We start from the raw sequence: 25,393 nt of genomic DNA, 5'->3' as shown, positions 1-25,393 counted from the left end.
AAAAATAAAAAAAAAAAAAAAAACACATCATAGTAAAATTAATACCTTCTCAGCTTCGCATCGAAGCTAAAAATAATGTTTTTATAATTTAATTTGAACTTAAAAAATATATATTATAATTGGTGATAAAAAAATAATAATCAGTGCATAAACTTTGAAGCACATAAAATATAAAGTATAACTTACCAGTTGTGATACAATACAATTTGTGTTCAATATTTTTTCCCCATAAAGGTAAATCATTGCTGGTAAAAACATCTCTGTGAATGGTATCTATTTTAATACTACTTGTAAAAGAAAAACAATGCATACTTTATGCCTGATATACAATAATTAGGTATAATTAAGAAGGTAGTTAGTATTTGAAAATGTCATGAAATTTAAACTTTAATTTAATTGGTTCATTTGAAATTTAATAGAAATTTTAATACTATGATTAAGTACAAATCATACATAATATGTAGTATGTTGATGACCAAAATAAAAAAAGGTAGGAAAATAATAAATTAATTTTCAAATTAAAAAAAATATATAAATAGGTATACCTAAGTATAAAACCAATGGCTAACATGATATTAATTTTAAGATTCAGAAAAATATAATGCATAACTTACCAGTTGAACTAATAAACGATTTATTATTAATTTGAGGTAAATTATTGCCAGTGAAGGTATTTCTTTTGATAGAATCTTTCTTATTACTACCTATAATAAAAAAAGTATTTTATTGTCAATGTTATAAGATGTATCTAGATAGATACACTAATTATCTATTAATTTATGATATGAATATATTAGTTGGTTGAAATATTAGTGCAAATTATCTTACCTTCATCAGTTTTCTCATGTACCGCGACATTTACAATTTTTAATTTTGCCGCTCATGACCGATACATTATTTAAAGTTACATAGAAATATTGAATGTAGCTACGTAATGTAATATAAATAACTGTAAGAGTGATGGATACAGCTAAATCTAAACTTTACACTAAGGTGATATTTCGATAACAATTTGGTTAATTTGGTTATCAAAAACAAGAGCAGACATTTTAAAATAATTTTGTCGCTTACTGCCTTTTGTCTTAGGCAGTATTGTTAAGTTTGTAACATCTATTATTCCACCTATTACCAAACACAATAAGATACGAGGTTCGTATCACACAAACAGGAAAAATTTATGCATTTTTTCTTAATTGTTTTGGAAAAAATTTTTTTAAGTATTAAAAATATTTTTTAAGGTAATTTATATAAAAAAATGAAAGTAATGAATTAATTTTAATTTATTTTTAACGAGACATTCTATTTTGAATTTTTTATAAAGTACTTGATTTAAACAATCATTGTATGTATCATAAACTAACATATAAAATATCATATTAATATTATTATGAATATTTTTTTCAATAAAATTAAAACTCCATGCATTAAAAATTTTTTAACAAATATTAGTCAGTTTATGTATGTAAAAACTCTTATACATGGGTTTTAATGAATACAATCATGTGACTTCAGTAAAATTATATTTCACATAATATAAATACTATCTTATAGGCATTATTTGAAATTAATATAAACCATTTTAATCTTCAAAAACACTGAATATTATAACAATTAAGTTTAAATAATTAAAATAGTTAATTTTTTATTTTATTTTATATTAGATTTTAAGGGCTTATCAATGAAGGTTAGGCTAAAATAATAATTTTTTTTTAAAGGGATATATATAAAATTATATATCAAGAGTTGGTAGCGAAACGTCCGCGGTAGTATCCGGCGGTGAAATGTCCTAAACCTGGGTAAAGTTAGTATTCATTTTTTTCATTTGGTATAATTTGCTGTATTGGAGTATTTGACGGACAATAAATCGGCGACGAGACGATGGAGTTCACAATTATTATATTGAGCTATGACTGACGTATTTATTTACGTAAACTCATGACAAAATAGATAGGTATGTCAGCAATAAACGAGTTTTGGACCGTTTAACGCATCCCGCCCTTCTCACACATAGTAGTGGTTCGCCTTATTTCACTGGCCGTAGGTTTGCCCGCCAAAATACAATTCTTTAAATCAAATACTTGACAGCAACTTTAATATTTTGTATTGTTTTTTATGATACCTTTTACTATTATTGATTGATATCAATCTATTGTGATATCTATACTACAATATAAACAAATATGATCAATTTGCAAATTATTTGATATGAAATGATTATGCCGGGTATATTGAATAAAATGAACAGCGTTTATTTTAACTTGATATACTTACATAATTCTACTTAAATTTATATTTTTATGACAAAATGCCTGTTTGTGAGTTTTTTGATTGTATTAGTGGTAGTAAAAAAAAATCATTGGTAAAAAATAAAAAAGTAACCTTGAATCGATTTCCAAAAGATCCAGTCTTAAGAAAATTCTGAGAAAAACAAATAAGATTAGGTCAAATAACTAAAAAACCAATAAATTTTGATTTTGGTAAAAACAAGTAACTCTTAATTAACATTATCATATTTTTTCAGAATCCTAAATAAATTACACTATTATTTCATCGTTATATTTATATTTAGCTGTTTATTATGAGCTTGTTTAATTTCATTTAGCTGTTGTTTGTTCATTGCATTTTACAAATGATAATTATGCAATTCATTCTAATAATAAGTATAGGAAAGTTTTAAAATAAAATGCTATTCCATAATATAATATTATTTAAATATCATTTATTTTTTAATCATTCATCAATGAAGTGCAATTTTTTATATTACAAAATTGACTTTTTAGAGAAAAATCATGTGATCTTGTTGTTAAGTGTACAGAAAAATACAAATTTAACCTTTTTAAAGACCTTGAAGTTAAACCTCTCGAAGAGAGTTTAAAGAGTGAAATAGAAAATAATATATTATTCCAAGAGTAATACACACATTTATAGTATATTTACAGTGCCGGATGTTGAACTCTAAAAAATTTAGGGGCCTCTAATTTAAAAATGTTATGAAAAAAGTCACAAGTATACAACTATGATAACTCTATAGTTACAAAATTATAGAGTACAAAGTATAATAAAATTAATAGTATATTAATATCTACAGAATAAAGAAAGACTTCAATATAATNAAGTATAATAAAATTAATAGTATATTATTATCTACAGAATAAAGAAAGCCTTCAATATAATAGTAAAAAGTAAAATGTTTAGATGTTCTATTTTAAGAAAAATTTTTTCCTTGACTTTGCATTGGCAAAATTGTTAATTATTATTTCAATATTTAGAGTTTTAGTTCTTTCCTTTTCTATACTTAAAATTGATATACTAGAAAGATAAATACTAAACAATCGAATATCAATCAAACATTTACAATTACCATTCACTATCATTGGGAATAAATTAAATAAACTTTCAAAGTAAAATTCAATACACCATTTGAAAAAACAAAATATACATTTTCAAAGAGTCTGGGCCCCGGTACAAGTGGTGCATTGTACCGACGGTTTATCCGGCACTGTTTATTTATATTCTACTCAATTAATAGTATAATTATACTAAATTTTTATATTTTAAATAATTAGATTACAAAACAAGTGTGAGGATTATGAAAACAAATATTTAAAAATTTTGGATGAAAATAACGTTTTAAAAACAAATTATACTGCTGTAATAAATAAACTTAAATGTTACAATAATTTCATTAATTTGGAAGATCATTGTTTTGAAAATCACTGTAGTGATATTTTACCACAATTCTTTACACCAACTCAGATTCATCTTATTCTTCATAAGAAATATATTTCAGAAGTCTGCATGGTGACAATCTGTCAAAAGCTCCTAAAATTTTTACAACATTAACAAACAAATTAATGTTAAATAATGGAGAGTATAATATACCCAAAGAAGTGGTAGAATGTTTAGTTAGAACAAGAACTTATATAAGGCTAAATAATTTAAATAATCAGTTAATTTGTCAAAAATTAAAGAAACAAAAATTTACTTAATAAATAAATGTATGTAATAAGTAAAATTAAATTACCAAGTAACATTAGGCCAGTTCGCCTTAAAGTACTGTGCTAACAAACCAACCTCTTGGCTTTATAAAAAAGAAAGTAACACTAATGTGAAGCAAATTATATATTAATTAATTCAATGAAAGCATTTCTAAGTATTAAGTATATAATATACTTAATTTTCCATTGTTCCTCTATACGTTACAAATTATTTTTGCACAACATTAAATATTAATGCATAAATGATAATATTATCACTATAATTATGGAAAATGACCATACAAATATTCGGCCAATGAAATGAGGCGAACCAACTATAGATGGGGTGAAGAGTGGGTTGCGTATCACAAAGTTGTTGACATACCTATCTATTTTGTCATGCGTAAACTCTTCTGTGCTTATCATCTAATCAAAGTATTTTTAACGCTTATTATTTAATGATGAATGTTTAAATGAATATGAATAACAAAATTACGGTTTCATTTGAATGGGACATGAACTATATGGCTAGATGCGAGACATAAAGTACTTCAGATTTTATTTTGAACACATTGTTGTCCTTCAGAGTACTATAATAAGGTTCAGCAATACATAAGTGTTATTGTGACATAAAATATTTCAACACATAGGTTTTGAAGATTTTTGTGTGATATATTAAGTATTAAAGACCCCTATATATATACATATATATATTGTATAATTTATTGTTATAGTTGTATAATGCTATAGGTCAAGTACCATACTGGTAATTTTCAATAATTTCTAAGTGGAAATAACACGAAAAAAATAACAGTTTTAATAATTTACAGACAAGCCATATTTAATCTCTTACACACGTTTTCTCAGTCATTCGTCTATGTATTATCCCTTCTTAAACCTGACCAGTTGCCGTTAATCGACGACTTTGCGTTTATTATAATCAACAGCATTATACATTTGACAATGCCCCATCATTTTGTTATCACCGACGGGCTTGACTCCATGTCCTTCTCCGTGTTTAGTAGAATCACTTTAGTATACATGGCGACGTTTTTCACATTAAAATTGTTTGATACATGAACGATGTCACAATTATTCTTTTTAGTCTAAGTGATTTAAGGTAAGTGATTTTTTTAAAATGATTAGATTATTGCGGTTATTTTTTAGAACGCTTTTTATAGAGTAGTTCTTGAAGTCAAATTTTTTTTTTGTTTTTATTACTTTGGCAAACGAGTTAATAATAAAGATTTTTATTAGATGTAAAATTAAGTCAGTCAAAGATGAATCAGTAGTTTCTATTCCTCGAAATTTCTAGTGTATTTAAACATTACATTAATTATATTAAAAATGTTTAAATGCATTATGGCTTAATAACATATCTCGTCCAATTCTCTTGTTATTTTTATAGTTTTTTATTCTTTACAAGAATACAATAATTGTAATTTGTCGGCAAATTTAGCTATATTAATAATTTTTCAGAAAACTTAATGATTTTAAGTTAAGATAAATATTTAAATAAAACTTATATTACCTATAAATATACAGGTGGCTCAGCATTCACTAACAACTTAAATATCTTTTGATCCAGTTATTATTTTTTTTTTATAGTTAATATACTTTAGGGCTATAATAATAATTTAATTAATGTCATTTTTATAATTAAATTTAAAAAAATGTTACTTTAAAAATTTACAAAAAATGTTTAAAAAAATTTAAAAATAGCCATTTTCTAGAATAGATTTTAAACAATAATTTGCTGAAAAAAATTCTGATTGATGTTTGATAGTTAATTTTCTGTGACATTTTAAATTTCGTAAAAATTTGAATTTTTATCTATTTTACGATATCAAACGATGGCTATGTTATATGAAAAAAGAGCAGAAATAAATACTATCTTTTTACACTAAATATGATATGAATATGGATTTTTCCATGAAAATTATTAACCTTCCAATGACTGGCTTTAGTTCAAATATAAACAAGAACAATACATATTATTTAATAAGTAGTTTTATCTCTTAAGACATAAAACTACTTATCTTACTTTTCTTCAGTCCTTGTCTCAAAACGTATTTCAATGTTTAATACCGTAAAATAACACATGAAAATTCAAATTTTTACAAACTTTAGAATGATACAGACTATTTACTATTGAATATTAATAAGATATTTTTTTAACAACATTTTTCTTAAAATCTACTCTACAAAATAGTTATTTTGGATCTTGTTTTTACATTTTATTTAAAATTTAAGTAATAATTAATATTTTTAATAAAATATAAATTATTGAGATATAATTATAACGATGTAACGTTAACTATTATTTAAAAAAAAAATCAGTAAATTTATTAACTAGATCAAAAGTTTTTTAAGTTGTCAGTGAATGCTGCGCCACTCTGTATATTATTACCTAATAAACCTAATTTAAATAACCATAATGTTATTGTTTATTTTTAAAAGGTACACAACTTTTTATCATTGTTACAATTATTATTATAATTAGTACTGTTAATACTAATTATTTTATAATAATGTTGTTTTAAATTACTATTATTGTCGTTATTTTGTTTTATTTCGATAAACCTCATGTATTTATGACATTCGTAAACCGAATAATATACGATATAATATACATTGCTTAAACGTTTAGGGTGTTTGATCGTCTTAATTTAAAATTGTATCGTCTTAATTTGATTTTTATAAAAACCCCTTTTAAAACTTGTTCTATATCCATCCTTATAGTTAATTATTTAAATTTATATAATAATTTATGTGTGCATGTATTATATAGTTGAATCTTCAACCGCATCGTTAAAATGTTAGTTTTTGTTGAAATTTTGCAATTTTACAAATAATTAGTCTGGTTGAATTTCTTCACAACTGGCGATGAAAAAGATTTTTTGTTCCGACAAGTCTTAATTTTCTACAGAGTTCCCTAATTGTACCTTATATTTTAATCTTATTGGTTAAAAACAGTAGTTCGTAATGTTTACTTGTAACTAGGATTGTATAGTGAGGGGAGGTATGTCGCAAAATTTTTTTAAATAACTAGTAGGGTTAGGAAATTGATGCACTAAAAACATACAGTAATGGTATTATAAATTTACCAATAATGTTATACAAAAAATGCATTTTAACCATTTAAAAACTGTTTTATTCAATTTTAGTTACTTGTTTATTATATAAATTCAAAATAACATGTATAATTTTCTTTATGTAGTGTTCATTCTCTTGTTAGTAATATTTTTATATTGAAATAATTTTTGTATTAAACAGAATTATCTAAAACAATTTTCAAAATAGTTACCAATTTTTTGTGCGCTTCTTTGATTTTATTTTGTACACCCAAAACAATTTTTTTTAGTTAAACAGAGGACAACCTGTTTTTCAAGACGCAAAATAGTATTAAGTAAAGTACTGAAATTTGTTTTTATAAATATTTAATTTTTTTTTTTATATGCTTTTTTTATTAACCCATTAAGGGTCATAGCTGCCTTCCCCAAAGGAGGAGTTTTCTTAACCATTTTATACTTCGGGACGTGTGGTTAGTACGTCGCCGGAGAGTGGGATGGCGACTCTAATTACCGAAGTGATCTCTCGTTCGACAAATGAAGCTGCCCGTGACTAAGTTTCGAACCTGAGGCAGTGCGTGTCAAACACTGCCGCGTTATCGACTTGGCCACACCGTACCACAAATATTAAATTACTCTCTAGATTATTATTTTTTATTAAATCTTGAACTTTTTCTATTGAAGTAGCATCATTTTTGTCCAATTCCATAATGACACGTTTAATTAGAGAAAAATGTTCGAAAAATAATAAATCGCCACATTGATCCATGTACCCCAATCTTGTAAGTATGGGCTCTGGCGGTAAAGGAATATTTGGTGCAATATTTCGAAAAATTTGTATTTGGGAAAGCTCTTTTAAAAATATTTTTTTCATACTTGAAATCATCTTTTGGAAACTGTAATCTAATTTTTTCGTATATTTATGCAATGCGTTACCTATCAAATAATGTGTTCCATTTCAGTATTAAATATTTTAAGAGATTTAATAGCTTTTACCATGTTTGGCGCCTGGATCCGATAAAAATAACAAAATATTTTTTAGCTTAATTCCTTCGGGCCATAAAATTAATAGCAACTTGTCAATTAATCAACATATTGTATCGTAGTTAACATTATACAAAACTTCCAAGTTTAAAAGAAATATTTTAACTGGTCAATCGATTTCTAAGATGTCAATTATTACGTTTGCCACATAACGACTAGCTATGGTTACCCATGTTTTCTTTACAAATGTATATGATCTCATATTATGTATTGTTTCTTCGTAGCATTCTTTAGCATATTTCTTACGTATTTAGATTGATCTAGTAATACTAAACTAGTATGATTTTATTTGTATACTTCTCCAAAAATAATTTAAAAGACTATTGAGATAATTTAAAAAGTGGTATACTTTAGTGTAATGGAAACTTGCAAAGATATTTGATGCTGTTGTTGGTAATATTGTCATCACCAAATTCACTTACACATATGCGCGTACTCAACTAGCCTACCGATTCTTATTTTTAGGTATTATAAAATGTTAATCCTATAAAACAAACAATTCTTATAAAACTCGCCAATATAACATACTAAAGACCACTAAGTACTGATTCTACAACCGTGACAATATGAACTTTTTGGTAAAACTCGAATGTTTTAAAACCGAACACCTAAATTGCTATAAATAATGAATGTTAAATATTATTATTGTAAATTTGAACTTAGTTAACAAGTCAGTAAATGTAGTTCCATAATATCATTTCACGGGTCCGAAGTCCAGGCAGTCAACGTGCCACTACTTCACACTCTGTCATCACTTTGACAAATTCTAAAAATCTATTTTCAGAAATATACACCAATGAGGCAATAATGTTTCACTAGGTATACATACATAAAATATATCTTCAGTAATTTTATATTAAATTTATATAAACGTTCGGTAAATATTCCAAAATTGCGTATAACTAACCAAAGCTACTAATTAAAGCTAAAAAACGGACACAAAAGTACCATAAATGCATTTATTCACAAATAATAAAAGATTATGTAAAAAAAAATTTAGATTTGAATTCTGTAATGTGTGATTCGATTTAGTATTTGATGAGCTATATCCTTGAGTACTATAAAAAAATTCAAATGCTTCAAATTTCAAGCTCTACTTACTAGTGATCGGTATTTTTAGAATTTATTGTGTACTTTTTTACTCGTCGAGTTAATTAGACGGAAAATATGTTATCATCAGTCGAAAAAGTTTGGTCCAGGCTCCCTAAAAATCAGGGTTGTTTCGTTTTAAACATTTTGTTATAATCAACTGTTTTAAACAAGTTTTAAACATTTGCTTAGGTTTAAAACATGTTTGATACATTTAAATTAAACAAGCTTTTTTTTTTTCATTTTCTTTATCAATATAATGAGAAAAAATAGGAGAAATTTTCAAATACAAAATACATTATACAAACTTTTTAACATACATATAATTTATTTATTTATTCATTAATAATAGGAATTAGGAACATAACAAAAATTGGAAAACTTAATACATTTTGCATACAAGCGTTAACAAATTTCTCACACTCTTTCTGTCTCATAGTCATAGTCACCAATTTGATCATTCTGATCAGTCACGTCATCACTGATAGAATTAAGCTTTTTAAAAATTGAAAGCAACTTAGCCGCTTTGACATTGTCTAGCCGATTACGTAGTTTTGAATGGACTAAACCGTATGATGAGAAGAGTCTTTCTATGTTGACTGATGATGCAATAGCTGTATGTAGTTGTTGAGCAAGTTCCAATGCTGTCGTATTTTTATTTTTTATAGAACGCCACCATGCCAATGGTATTAATTTTACATTCGCATTCTCAATTAAATGTTTAGAAAACATATATGATTTAAAGGGTGCACACTTTGCCTGGTAATTAATAATAATTGGCAATGCTTCTGGATGATAGGTTTCTACATATTTCATGACAGTTTCTATTTGCTCTTGACTAAGTTTATTTCCTCTAAAGCGATGATCAAGCAAATGAGCAGGGGTCAAAGCCAGTTTCATACGCTCCTTGACTTTATTCGTATCACTTATTAAAAATTCTCCATTTGCTTGTTCAGTCTCGAATGCTTCCAAAAGTTCTAGCCATATATCTGTAGCCTCTCCTATAGTGCAAGTGTTTCTTTGTTCTTTGTCCAAAGCTACTGCGATATACTTTAATTTTTTTGAATAGTCTTGGGCATTTGTCTTTAAAGTGGTGTCGTTTACAAGCTTTATTATATCTTTATCAATACTTATTCTGTTGTTTGAGCAAACGTCGAATAATATTGGCCAGTTTTTCAAGTAACTTTCCAATAAAGTATTCCAACGAACATCCTGAGGTAATACAAGAGCAGAACCACCAGCTTTTCGAAATTTTGCACTAGCAAAATGTACATTTCTGAATTATTTACAAATTTTTTTGATATTACCCTTTATTCCTGGCAATTCTATATCATGGATAAGTAAGTTCAATATATGGACTGAACAACCATAAGTTATTATATCTTTTCTGTCTAATTCCTCAAACAGATCCCTTCTCATTTTGGTAACATTTGCAGCGTTGTCTGTAACTATACTAGTTACCTTACAATTATATTCTTCACATTTCTTAATTGAATTTTTAAGTAGTTGTAATAAATACTCGGAACTGTGACTATTCCCATTCGTATCAATGGACTCTATCAGATGCACTCGTTCACTTTCTATATCTGTGACACATATGCCTATTATAGGTTGTAGGTTATTATAGGTTCTTGTTGCATAAATTTTTTTTAATTGTTGATTGTTGATATGAACCTTATCAAGCAAGTCGGTTGAAACAGAATTCCTATTTGGTGGCTTATATCCAGGACGTAATGCATTTATCATCTTTTTGAATTCCCTCATATTTCATTTAATATGTAAATTAACTAAAAATAATATAGGGTTTAAAAAAAAAAAAAACACCACAAAATAACTTACTGAAATAAATAACTAACAGTACCGTAGACGTTATTGCGATAGCCAACTTGTAATGCGAAGTTATAAATAGTCTGTGGTTCCTTCATTGCAATTGGTTTTCTTATTTCGAGGATTCACCAGCACAGCCTCACGGCGGTGGCACCGGCGCGAAGTAGTTCGAAACACAACTGATCGCGACAGTTTGGTACAAAGTCGAACTTCAAATAAGGTATCTTTCATTTAGTAGAATGAAGAATAATAGATCAAAAATTTTAAATTAATATTGTGTTTGAAAAAATATGATTTAAACAATGTTTTTTCCTAAGTTTCATTTGTTTAAAACATAAAATTCAAAAACGAAAAACATGTTTAAAACAAAAAATACATGTTTTTTTTCAACTCTGCTAAAAATTATCTCTATGATCGCCACTACTTGTAACCATTAAACTATCACGCGTCGCGCATATTTTTTCGAATATTCGGTCGTGCGGGTTAAAAATTTTCCAATATTTGAAATATTTTTTTAATGAAAGTATTTGTGACTTAATGAATATTAATATTTGACATTTTAGGTATTTTTATTATTTTTCATTATTATAAAGGTAAAAAAAATACATTGATACTTATAAATTATTGGATAAACATCAGGACATATGTCAATTGAATCAGATATCTATATCATAGATCTATCATGCTATTAAAGTTATTTTATGTATTTGACTTAATTATAAAGGTTATTTTTTTAATTATTCCAAAAAATGAAATTATGGTAGGAGATATTTCTGCTATATTAATTACAATTTTGTTTAAACTGCCTGTAGCACAAAGAATAAATGTGGCTATACATTTACATAAATTTTTTCTACACATTACTGCTTGTACATCGCTATATTTACCAGTCATATTAACTTCATAATCATATTCTTATGCTCTACAATTCTTTAGTTCTATTCCATCTTTTTCTAATATATTTAATGTTTCACTTGCGAATCTAGTACCTGTTTTCTCCTTTGAATGAATAAAATTGACAAACCTTTCTTTATTTGAAATCTCACCATCAGCTGTCTTAACATATCTGATAATTTGCAGAATTTTTTCTGTATGTAGCACATCAGGTGTGTAGTCAAACATAGTATAATATTTTACCTCTTTGATATTAATTTTATCATCTTATTACTAATTGTTTGACCAAGCAAAATATTATTAATATATTCCTGGCCTGGGACAGTCTCGCCAAGCTACGGCTCTGGCTATAACTTATATTGTTGTAATCTGGAGTTTTACTTCCAGATACTACTACGTGGATAAATGTAATCCGGAATGAAAACTACAATGTAATAATCGTTATAAGTAATTGACCTTCCAGCCCGTGGTTTATTTTTATTTTAGTCTAATTATCTCTGATGTAATTTTAAGTAAACATTTTACGAGTAATTTAATAAATATATATAAAAAATATGAAATAATGGTTTTGCTCATAACAGTAAATACAGTGTCTCAGACCTAACTGATAACGCTTATAACTTAGGATACAATTATAATTTTGTTAAAAAAATTTTTTTTTATTTTTATTTTTTAAGCTTCAACTTCTAAGGTTATTAGCTTGAACAAAATTAAATTATTAGGTTACATATATGATTATACATAGTATTTCTTAAACTAGTTAAATACAAATATATTAAATTGAGTTGTACATATCGATTAGTTTAAGAAATGAGATTATTTTGATTGTGTTGTCATGGGTTGGGCTGAGGGCTTCAAAGAGGTTATCAGGCATTTCTAATCTTTTTCTGGTATCTATATGGTTACGACATTGGACAAGGAGGTGCTTGACTGTGACAGGTTCTCCGCAGGTTTGGCAAATTACAGGATCTTCTCTGCGCATAAGATGTCCATGGGACATCTTTGAGTAAAAAATTTTTTTTATTTATATCAATAATAATAAAAAATGTTTAGCCTTTTTCTTTCATAAAAATGTGATTGATTTATTGTGTACACAACCCGAATTAATAATAATAATAAGTAAACAATAATCGTATTTAATTTAGTAACCACAAAAATACTGCCCGAGTTAAGTCACCAGATCAATAAAGGTAAGTTCCCGCAAGTGTGGTAAAATGGGGACTGCCTTCGTTTTTTTTTTAATTAAAGTTAATTTAAGAATTATTTAAAAAGTTTAATTTAAGAAAAGTGTGTAATCAGTTTATTTACACCCGCGCGCCGCTTACTGATAGTTGAGCTGCAAGGTCGTTTGTGCTGATCAGGCACTAGTAGAGTTCTTAATTGTTAATGTAGGTGAAGGACGAATAATCTGTCCGGAACAGTTCGTTATACAAATAGCATAATAAACAATTAGTTATATTATAAATCAACACAACAAATTGATTTTAATTTTTGTTAAAATAATATAAATAATAACTTTTTTTGTATAAATAAAGATCTAACTCTGTAAATTTGCTTCGTATAGACTATTGATATATTAATTCATTCAATTAACATTTTATTTTTAATAGTTGCCTGTTTTTCTTTTGTTCCTACTTAATAGTTAATGTACTCAAAATACTTTACTCTAAACCTTTTATATTTTATAATTATATTTTTATTTAATATTAGTATTTACTATAATGTTTTCAGTGAATAAATACAACTTGTTTTTTAATAATGTAAATTTTGCATGCAACTGATCACTTCTTCTTCCATATGAGTTGAATCGTTGAGAGTAACGATAGTAGTAAAACAGTGAGATCAGACTGAAAGGGTTATGAACTTTTTGTTATTTTTTCATTGGAAATTTGAGTAATATTCATATGCAAGAAGTATCTACCATCCTTATTATTATTTCCTTATTAATTGATATTAACAATCGTTAATCAATACAAATTATTTTTAATGATTATATAACAAGAATGTGAAAATTCACATGGCTTATATTTTTTATTCATTGATTAACTTATAGTGATAGCAATGAGAGCTGTATGTAAAACTTATAATAATTTACTTCAAAATCTATTAGTATGATAGTACTTGTTCAACATTTTTTTATTTAAAGACAAGTCTAAAACTATTAATTTCTAGCATTTTATATCTTTATAGATATATTTACCTACATTTAATCTTTTAATATTTGTTCTTAGCAAAAAAATTCTTGAAGACATTGTTAAAAAAATAATTCATAATTGTCAATTTTATTAATACATTTTTTCTTGTAAGTATCACGCCATAGAAGAATAAATTATTGCAACATCAAGTTTAATTATTTAACTCTTTATATAATTTTGAAGATATTTATATTGTTTTAAATTAAGTAGACATCATTTTATGACTTTACTACAATAATATCAAAATATCTAAATTGTATATTTTGGAATTTAGTTCGTACTATTAAATTACAATTAATTCTGTATATACTATTTAATATTATAAAAAAAAATAAAAATGAAATATGAAGTGTGTTGTTTTTAGTTTGCATTTACAAAAAGTTATGCCACTGAAATAACGCTTCAAACAAAAATGTGTATGAAAATTCTCAATTCTAGTATCATTGAGTAAAAAATAGAGAAAATCATGTTTTTTTGTTCTGTTCAGTTGTTTTTACATATATTAATAGACCATAACTTTGGTCTTATTAATACTGAAGTTAGTTGTATTTGGTCAGTATGTACAGCAAGTCATACCACCTATACAAATCTTAAATGACATGGCATTAAAATGATACATGATTGATTCAAAATAGGGTTTTATTTTTGAGTTATTGTTTATCTAAAATGTTATAATAACTTTTAGTGAAATCAGTGTTATTTTGTAGTAAAATCATTATTTCAATATAAATAAAACATTTAATTTATCAATAAAATCATTGTTTTAAATTATTTAACTAAATAATAATTGGTGTTGCAGTAATTATTTTAGTTGAAAATAAATGCTGATTTTATTTATTATACATGAACATCAGTGTCGAATTTAAATTACCTATTTTAAAAAATTAATAATAAGTTAAATTTTTGATAATTTTAAAATTTAAAAACACCTAGAAATGTTCTTACTTAAAAACTTTTATTTGAAATCGAGTTAGTTGATGAATTGTTATTTTAATCCATTAATAGTTTTAACTTTTTTTATAACAAATGATTAATAATAANTATTTGAAATCGAGTTAGTTGATGAATTGTTATTTTAATCCATTAATAGTTTTAACTTTTTAAAAAATTATTGCAATTTATCCTATAATGATGTAGTTTTCACACAGAACTTGTTTTTTAATTTGATCTATTAAATTGTTTTTATATTATAGTTGATTAGCAAGTACTATTATCGCTCTGCTTTTTCTCATTTATTTTTTAATTTAAATTTTATTTTTTTATCTCTAACCTCGTTATTAATATAACAAACCTCTTTAAGTGAACTTTCTCTGGTGGATGACTTTATTAAAGATCTTAATTGAAAATAATGAAGGAGAATGCTATCGTTTAAGATCAAAAATAATTTTGCTTCAAAATTGTTTTCATTTCATAATTGTAAGCATATTAAATTCTTAATTTTTTTTAACCTATTTGAAATCATAATCTATTAAAGCCTAATATACAGTTAGGTTCCAAACATTTAAATCAATTCCAACGCATTTGAATGGGATACATCGAACAAATTATCTAGCTCTTCATTGAATGAATTAATTTTTGTTCAGTTTTACTCGAAAAAATTCTATTTGATAAAATTTTATAATGTCATTTTATTATACGACTGTATAAAAATACACTGAATGTAATGTACGGGTCTTTATTTACAATTATTGCTTCTATAACTTTATCAATTTTTAAAAACTACTAAATTGATATCAAACTATTTTATAACATCTAATAATAGAAATTAAAGTATAATGCTAACGTATATTTTAAACGTTAATGTTATTATCATTATTTTTTATTGTAACTAATCCTTAGATTTTTTTGACTAAGTTCGACGTATCAAATAGAGTTACAGATACAAAATTTTCTACTGAATGTAATATTTTGTAAATTTTATTGTAAATAACTAATGTATGAAACATTTAGTCGTATGATAAACGAAAATTTTTATATGAAAATAAAATTGTTAAAATAAATTTGTAATAATATTTTTATACACAATTTTTAGATATTTAATTTATGTTATATTATTTAATGTTGTGTTGATTTTAACGATACGAGTTATAATTTTTTAGTAATCTTCAAAATTATTTTAAAAAAATACGTTCAAACTAAGAAATTATCCCTCGAGTTCAAATTTTAACCAACTCTCTAGTGGCACTTGTTAGTGTTGATCAAATTTTTTAGAACTAATTTTTTTTATGGTAGAGTAATTTATAAAGATGAGAAGATCGAATTTCAAATTAACAAAAATTCCAATTCTTTAGCTAACGGACACCTATATATATATATACAGGGTGTTCAGTAAGTCAGGAAACGGGTATCTATTGTTCTCATTGTTTGTAACAATGAGAACAATAGATACCCGTTTCCTGACTTACTGAACACCCTGTATATTCCGCAATATGAGACTTCTCATTTATACGACTATTTACGTAACCAAACCGAATCTAGCTGCTATTATACACTAGTATTCTAGAGTAATCCCCTAATAGATAATGCAACAGGAAAATGATATTGATTGTATTAAGGAGATGATAGTCGTTTTTTATATTACATTTCAGATACCCTATAAAAAATAATAAAATAAGATTATGAATGAAATAGTTGTAAGAAAATAACTGCCATAAAATGCAAAATATAATAGTTATAATTATAACATTAATATTTTAAAAACTCTTAAAAAAAAGTAAAAACATTTACTAGCTGCAGACTTGATATATCAGTCATTTCTCAGTTGTTAATAATATTGTCGTTGTAATATTTTTGTGTAATCATTAATGTGGTGTAGTATAATATGTTATGACTTTCTTATTTACCATACTTCAACAGAAATTTCGATTTTTCATAGTTTTCTTTGCTTTTATTTTTAATATTATTAATTATTAACATTATATTGTTTAATGTTGTAATTTATGAAAATGTAAAATAATTCAGTTCAAAAGTGATATTTTAGTAGTAACTTCGTGTATTTTTCATTTCTACATTATTTTTTTATGATAAAAAAATTGTTTTAAAGTAAACTCTCTATAGTAATTTTATTGTAATTGTGTGTTTATTAATTTTAAAGTATAATAACAATTATTGGAATTTTTTCTATCTATTTTATGTAACTTTCTGTTAATTTTGGTTATTTTTAATTTCATATAGTACACAGANTATCTATTTTATGTAACTTTCTGTTAATTTTGGTTATTTTTAATCTCATATAGTACACAGAAAAAATACAAATATGTTTCTTAGTATTAAGAAACATATTTTTTTAAATTAATTTATACATTTTATTATAAATACATTTTATTATAAACATAAACATTATGGCACCAATTTTAAATATTAACAATAAATTACATTATTTACAAACTATACAAAATAATTATACTAAATAATAAATTTAAATTAATTTTTGCAAAATTAAAATTTTGGCATCAAATACATGGAAAATATTGTATTATTTATATTTAGCTTAAATGAAATTTACGTTGGTGGTGTGTAATTCAAGGGTTTAAATGCAGACATCATTGACAATTGGATGGATTTATGATTTGTATTACTCATTGTATTGTTTGGCGTTGATGACAATAAATGGTCAGCATTGAGATTATCTCTGCGTTCTCTAGCTCGGCGATTTTGAAACCATATTTTTATCTAAAAATAATATTAATAATTAGTATAAATATTTGAACATTGTATTATGTGTTTACTAATAAATTAGACAATCATCGACTTTAACATCAAATCCTAGTATAAGGCATTACCAATTTTCAAATAAGGCATATTCAAAAATATCATCTTTGTTTATATAAGGATAAACAAAGATGACTTTCAAGAAAATTTTTTGAATCAATTAGAATTAGACAGAGTTAACTATTTTAGATTTTTATCGACATTTTTAAATTAAGTTTATGAGAATAATGTTTTTGTAAAATTATTCTATTTTATTTTGATTTATAGATTTGCTTTTCAATTTCAACAAAAATTATCAACATCATATAAATTTTTTTTTTTTGGTGTTCAATTTTTTCAAAATACTTTTGATAGTTTCTATTCAATAAAGAAAAGAAAAAAAATATATATATGTCATTGATCTGACTCAATTTCATTATTTTTGAAACAGCTTTACAATACAAATATTAAAAAAAATTGTAGTCCTATCTAATTTAACACTACTTAACTTTGGATTGGATTGAATCAGCCTATGCAGGGTTATACTAGTTACTTTTATTGGGGCAATGGTCTATCCCATTGTCATAATTAATAAGCTGTTTTACAATGTTATAAAATAAGTTGTGGCGCATAGTATAAAATAATAGGTCAAAAAACAATATTCCTAGTTTTATGACCAAAACTATATTTGTAATAGATCTAAATTAAAGAAGTCTAGTAATTTTAGTAGTTAATTTATCATTTACTTACTCTACTTTCTGATAGTCGCAATATTTCAGACAGTCTATGTACATCATTAGTTCCTCCTAAGTAAGCATTTTGTTTAAATTCATGTTCCAAAACTGATACTTGTTCAGCAGTAAAAGGTATTCTTGGATTACGACCTGGCCTACGTTTTTGTTTTTGTCGAGAGTCTTTCTTTTTCGATCCTTTGATTTATAAAAACAATCATTATGATCATTCAAAACCGTGTAATAATAATATGTATATGAATATGTTAAACTCCGTTTTATACACCAACCAACAAATATGTAATAGTACTTAAGTAGATGTTTACTATTTGCAGTATAAACGAACAATTTTATGAATGACTATTTTTATGTTTTTTAAATTTTTATTTCAACTAGTTTCCAAATAATAAATGTAGTACTACTATTCTGTTTTATCGAAAAACAGAAAAAGCAAATTAAACTATATATTAATCGACTGAAGGTAACTTTTTTGCAAATAAAATATCAACATATTATTTGTATTAGTTCTAAGTCAATTTAATATGGGTGAGTAATATTCCATATAATGACACACGTGTATTTAAATTTTTTTTCTTATATTTGTATTTATTACTTTTAAAATTGATATTCAAAGATTTACTTCTACTGAATGTAATTAAAAAAAAAAAATTGCCATTATAAAATTTGGAAGTTCTCTAGATAGAACGAAGAAATAAGACAGATAATACGGACTTTATCTTGAATACATCCCTTCATTTCGTCAGAGAAAGAGGATAGGGATTCTGTGAAAAACCCTTCAAGACGACAATTCACCGTCTTCTCTATCCTCGATGTTTGCTATGGTGTTCGCTCCCAGTCCCCTGAGATCTCCCAAACCTGCAGCACCTTACAATTCAACCCCTTTTCCAACACTGGGATATCTTTCCAGTTTCTCCATCTAGTTATAGTAGATCTAACAGCATGCTGATATACATAGATATGTCCGCTGCTGTTCCTTTTTCACGGTATACTTTGGTTATCTTATCTCCCCCACTGACGTAAAAAAAAAAATAATTTTGCTGGTTTTTAAATATATTAGTCATATTGTAAGTAACTTTAAAACAATTAAATGTTACTTTTTTGGTTTAGGTATCCCAAATACATATAAAATATTAATAATTAAATATAAATTTATTAATAAGAAACAAACCTATTTTTAGACAGGAATCCTATAACATTTATATAAGTAAAAAGGATTAGTTGAGATTAAAGACGTCAACTATTTTGGACTGAAAACTAGATAAGTCAACAATAGTTCGAATTAAATAAAAATAAATACTGTTAATTTAAATTAATTTAAACGTTCCAATAACAATTATAGTTATTATGATTAGGTGCAAGCCAACTGTAAGACAATTTATATTTTTCACATGTATATTAAACATATTATTATGTACTTATATTGCTTATTTTTTAACTTTTAATTATAACAAAAATCATTTAGAACAATTATATTTTTATTAGTTAATTTTTAATACTTACTGTCAAGTTTTGGTGGCTTAAATCTTGTACAAAAAAGCCAATCAAAATTATAAGGGTCTTGTTTATGCACGTCATTGTTATTTCCCTTTCCAGCGGTGTTGAGTATGTAGTCCACACTAAACAAAAATACTGGCTTACAGTTCTGATTATCGGATACCGAAACATCATCGGCTTGTTTAGCAAAATTTGTAGAATCTTTTATAATCGATTCTTGAACTCCTCGCATTATTTACTTTAACTACAAGAAATCAAATAGAGTAATTTTTTAAAATAAATTTAGAACTTGTTAATCTATATCTTTAATACGAATAAAAAATAAATAAATAGTGAACACTTTTAACTAAGTGTTTTAATTTTTACTCTATTAGAATTTTTTTAAATATTATTAGCGTTTCTAGTAATATAAATAACATTAAAGCAAATTTTCATTTATTTTTCACAATAATTGATAAAAATATTAAGCTAACAGACGATTGTATAAACTCTTGAAAACACGAGTGAAGTCGAAGAAGAAAAAAGGTAAATTAAAACCCTGACTTCTTATTAAATTGGTATTTATTGAAAATCAAATGTTTAGAAAAGAATCGTTTTAAATTAAAAGTCATTTTATTATTTATTATATTTAAAAATGTACATATAGTTGTATCGTAATAATATAATATATTTTCGATAAATATGCCATTAATATTTATCAAATATAGGTATTTTGAAATTCGAATAACACATGCAGACCTTAACAAATAATTACTTAGAGGGTTATTTTTATATAATTCTTAACTGAAAACGATTTTTTTTTTACTCTAAATTTGTTACCATAAATAGTATTATTAGTTAAAATGAAATATTAAAATAAAATGAAATATTTGAATATTTAATTTATCTAATAAATATTAGATGACCATGAATTTTCAAATACTCAAATCTCTTTAAAAAAAATATTTTTCGTGTATAAAATTTTAACAATAATAAGTAATAAATAATTATCAACGGACGTAAAATGTATATAATTAATTTATTATTAGGACTCCAAATATAGTCTAAATATGACAACATTTCAATAGACACCTGTTACTTTATTTTAAAAACTTAACTTTCATATGTTTTTATATAAAATTCAGTTCATTTTTATTGTTACCTACTATGTTTTATGAGAAAATTATGGGAGTTTTAGACTTCTATTTTATATGACTTCGATTAATTATAAAAATAAGCTTATTGATTTCAATAACTTGGTATTTGCAAAATACATAAAAGATATATTTGAGAGATTTATACAACATTGTTTGTTTAAATTTTTATATCATTAACAAAATTTTCAAGTTGATTCTCATCCGATTTGAATACCCTCAATAATTACTCAAAAACGCCACATAACATTAAAAAATTTTGGTGAAGTATTAAAAAATAGTTATCAAAAAATCATAAAAATTTATTGTAAAAAATTGATATAATATGCTTAAGTTCTAGTAAATGGAATAATTTTTATATATTTTTACAAAAAGTTTAACATCAGAAACAGTATATATATATGTGTGTGTGTTAATTAGGCTTCTAATTAACAAACTATCAATTATAACAATGTATATAATTATTTTTATTTTACTTAGAATTTTGTCTGTTGATTAATTAAGTCATCAATTGTCATCACTGTATTGCTTTAAACAAAAAACAACCTATATTTTTATTTGTAAAGTCTACTTTTATCGCTGACGTGCACAATGGGATATTTTTCTTGTTTAGCCTTAAGTTATTGTTTTATTACATATTTTTTGACTTATGGCAAATAATTTCTGCATTTATTATTTTAGCGTGTATGTTATTCGAAAGAGCTATTTTACCATTAAATTATGATCACGACTATTATTTACTTGATATTAATTTAGACTTTGTAAATAAAAATAATATATTTGTCTGTTATAATATGTTTAAATGTTATGTTTTACAGTTACCTTTAAACAAATAAGTAGAACTACAGCCTGAACCGACTGGGCCATTATTCAGGCTAATGAGCCCTGTATATATATATATATACATTTTCATAATATTTAAGTTTAAATTTTTTAAATTAATAGAAAATAAGAAAATGATGTCTTTTTTTATGTCAATCATTTTATTATAATTAGCAAAGAATATCTTAAAATTATCCGTTATGTACTTATAAATTCTTAACCAGACTTTAAATTAAATTTCTTAAACATATTAATTGTTTAAATAAAATGTAATAATAAGTAATAGACCAAGGTAAAAAAAAAAGAAAAAATTACTCGATAATATTTTTTTTGGGGCACATATCAAAAGCATTCAATTTAAAATAAAAAAAAATACTGTTTTTTTCTTTGTTAAACCGTATAGAACAGTACCATTTATAAATCTAAGTTTGAATCGATTATAAATATATCAGATGGACACATTTAATTATTGTTTTAAGTATTTTTATCAACAATACACAATACATTGTCATATAAATGGTTTTTATACTTCATTAGTAACTTTTCATATTTCTTTAAAAACTGCGGATATATGCATAGCAATGTGAAAATATTTATTATATTTATTGAAATATTTATTATATTTATTAAAATATTATGTAGTATTGGATATAATTTGGAACTTGTAATATTAGATCTTGAGATAGCAAAACGTAGGGCCGTTTTCACAGTTTTCCCAAGTATAAAGTTAAAAGATTGTAAATTTTACTTACACCAAGCTTGGTAGTGAAAATCCAATCAAATTTCTTAAAGATTAATAATATGGTTCAAATAATTCAGGAATTGGTAAATTATAAAAAAAAAAAAAATCTGTTGACATTTTTCTTTATAATAACTAAAATTATTTATAGATAAAATAATGCTTGATAATAAAATTTGCTCTTTTGGCTTATATGATTATCAACTAAACCTGTGCTCAATTGGCATATACTTTTACAGGCAAAATGAAAGCGTATTCTTTTGACTCCACCGATTTTTTTATAAAGATTTTGTATTCTCGATCAATCTTATCCACAAGTGTAAATCAAACAAAATATATTTGGATAGTTTAAATTTTATCTACTTATCCTATAAAATATTTTAATAAAAAATACATGTTTTTTTTACATGTAAAATTATTTGCAAATATTATTTCTGCAATTTTGGTGTATAATTAAAGTATTTATTGATTTAAACATCCTGTATAACTGCTGCTATGGTATTTCAGATATAATTGATACAACAATAGTATATTGTAAACGGTACGGGATAGGTATAAAATGCATTGCCTAGTCAAATAAGATATCTGGAGTTCTATCTAAGTATGTTAAAATTTGATTTAAAACAATTTAAGAGTTTCATTTTAGTATTTTATTTTTAATAAATATACTTTTTTATTGAAAAATTTTCAATATGTTATTCATGAATAAATATTTTTTAATATTACCTTAAAATTGCCAGTTCTCGCCTTATAAAATTATAAAATCAATCCTTCGTCTTCCACAGTCTTTATATATTTTCTAAAATGGTTATGATATCGAATTTTGGTGTTGAAAGATCACCATCTAAACAGCAACTGATGCTGGTTTATTGTCATGATCCCGAATAAAGAAAAACCCCATGACCGCATTATGTGATGACTAAATAATAATAATAATGTGTATACAAGACTATTTTTGCTACACCATTCACGATGAACGATCAGGGAGAGAAGGGGCGAGGTCTGTTTGTATTCTGAAGAAGGGTAGGAGCAGTATTTATCCATTATGTTGTAGGTAAAGTGGTAACCACTACTACCGTGTACGCGACCGGGTTAATTAAGTGAAAATTTTCTAATAACTTGTTGCCGCATCTCAATCCAGTTCTAAAGCCATGATGACTATAAACTGGTTTGATCATCTATACTATCACTACATTAAGGAGCACAGTTTATCTTACAGTATACCTTTAATGTGTATTATTATAATAACACTAATATAGTAAATATACTTAAAAAAGGGACTAAAATGCATAAAATAGAAAAAATGAGTTGCCAACCATATTGTTTTATTTAGCGTATACCAAAGAAATTTATGTTTATAATATTAATATCACCCCTAAAATACAGCAATAAAAAAATTCTATAATTACGTGTTTTTATAAATTGGACATGTTTTTGAAAACGATATATTAATAATATCTTATTAAGACACATTACTTATGAAATACTATTATGCGAATCCAAATTATTTTATTTAGTTAACATGCAAAATGTAGAAAAAAAAACTAAGTTAAAATATAGTAGTGACGTTTAATTATATTAATAAAATAAGTTTTTTATACAGTAATTGTACATATAGAGTATTGTTTGTTTTACTTGGTTTGGTTGATATTTCTAGTGATTATTAAAAATTAAATCGAAGTCTTAAGAAGCAATAAGTTATACTCAATGCATATTTTTAGTATAATTAGGTCAACATTTTCAAATTTCATGAATTCTAGTAAATATTGATTTGAGATTAATGGTGATTGAAATCGAACGGGCTAATCAACTTTATTATTATTAATTAATTTTATTACCATAAAAGTAAAACTATAAATACTTATTTGTTATATATGAAAATTTTTTTTAGAAATAAGTATTTTGAGCGTTTTTTTAATATAATCTTGAGATTGTGTTCTTGCCGTCCTAACATATTGATGACGTTATGAGTTTTTCAAATTATTGCCTAAATGATCATAAAGATATTTATAAGAAAATTATACCATTAAAAACTTATTTTTAATGGTATCATTTATTGTAGATAAAATTGTATAAAACATAATTAATACATAAACTTAAATTTAAACTAAAATTAATGATGATATAATTTTTGAGTATGATACCGTATCTAATATTTAAAGAAAATAATAACATTTGATTTAATAGTTTTAATGAAGTATATTTTTGATCTAATTGCTGCTCAATTCTATCAAAATGATTGTCAATACTCCATACATTAATAGATTTCCATATATATATCAAATATTTATTTTAGTTTTTGGAAAGGTATTGTTACTATTAATTGTACATATGTAACAGGTTTTTATGTAAAAAAAATCATTCTTTTTAGAATAGCAATTTGCTCAAATAACTGATGTCTTTAAAAATAAAACGAGTTTTAATGGTTTTCTTTTTCTTAATTTAAAATTATGAAAAATTAAATTAAATTTATGGTTTGTTAGTATATTAATAATTTATATACAGTTGTTGCTTTGTTGTTTTTATAAAGCGGCATGAACAAACAAATGACTCAATAATGTGGTCAAAGAATCACCGCCGCCCGTTTATTAACCGAACACTTCAACATGCGTTATGAACGGATCGGCGATTTTTCAACGTAAAAGGCTTAGTTGCACAGTTATTAT

The 25,393-nt window shown here is 24.8% G+C and overlaps 3 protein-coding genes across 10 annotated transcripts in view; 1 reads left to right on the top strand and 2 right to left on the bottom strand.

Moving 5' to 3' along the window:
• LOC126897657 (uncharacterized) overlaps positions 1-1,297 on the bottom strand; it is a 7,106-nt gene extending 5,809 nt beyond the window's left edge. The window contains exons 1-3 of one of the 3 annotated variants that reach the window (XR_007702156.1): positions 829-1,297; positions 615-704; positions 187-284 (exon numbers count right to left, since the gene is read on the bottom strand). Coding sequence is in view for 1 of the 3 variants with exons in the window: in XM_050671425.1 (XP_050527382.1) it covers positions 187-310 (124 nt within the window). In the remaining 2 variants the exon portion in view is untranslated. Of the gene's footprint in view, positions 1-186; positions 417-614; positions 705-828 lie in introns of those variants that run through there. The other 2 variants (XR_007702157.1, XM_050671425.1) reach the window with 2 other exon arrangements.
• A 3,094-nt stretch (positions 1,298-4,391) lies between these two features.
• Positions 4,392-25,393, top strand: part of LOC126897646 (uncharacterized) — a 63,562-nt gene continuing 42,560 nt past the window's right edge. For 5 of the 6 annotated variants that reach the window (XR_007702152.1, XR_007702145.1, XR_007702146.1 and 2 more), the window contains exon 1: positions 4,392-5,097. The gene's annotated coding sequence lies outside the window, so the exon portion shown is untranslated. Of the gene's footprint in view, positions 5,098-23,234; positions 23,329-25,393 lie in introns of all 6 variants that reach the window. The other variant, XR_007702149.1, reaches the window with a different exon arrangement.
• LOC126897652 (homeobox protein ceh-1-like) lies at positions 17,422-23,622 on the bottom strand. The gene is made up of 4 exons (XM_050671420.1): positions 23,454-23,622; positions 20,040-20,277; positions 18,538-18,716; positions 17,422-17,769 (listed from the first exon to the last, which is right to left on the bottom strand). Exons 2-4 carry the CDS (start codon positions 20,263-20,265, stop codon positions 17,599-17,601), a joined length of 576 nt encoding a protein of 191 aa, XP_050527377.1. The 5' UTR covers positions 20,266-20,277; positions 23,454-23,622; the 3' UTR covers positions 17,422-17,598.

Source organism: Daktulosphaira vitifoliae, unplaced genomic scaffold (assembly GCF_025091365.1).
Source record: "Daktulosphaira vitifoliae isolate Bord-2020 unplaced genomic scaffold, ASM2509136v1 Scaffold_2, whole genome shotgun sequence".
In the NCBI taxonomy this organism is placed as follows: domain Eukaryota; kingdom Metazoa; phylum Arthropoda; class Insecta; order Hemiptera; family Phylloxeridae; genus Daktulosphaira; species Daktulosphaira vitifoliae.
This window is presented reverse-complemented; position numbering and strand designations above follow the sequence as displayed.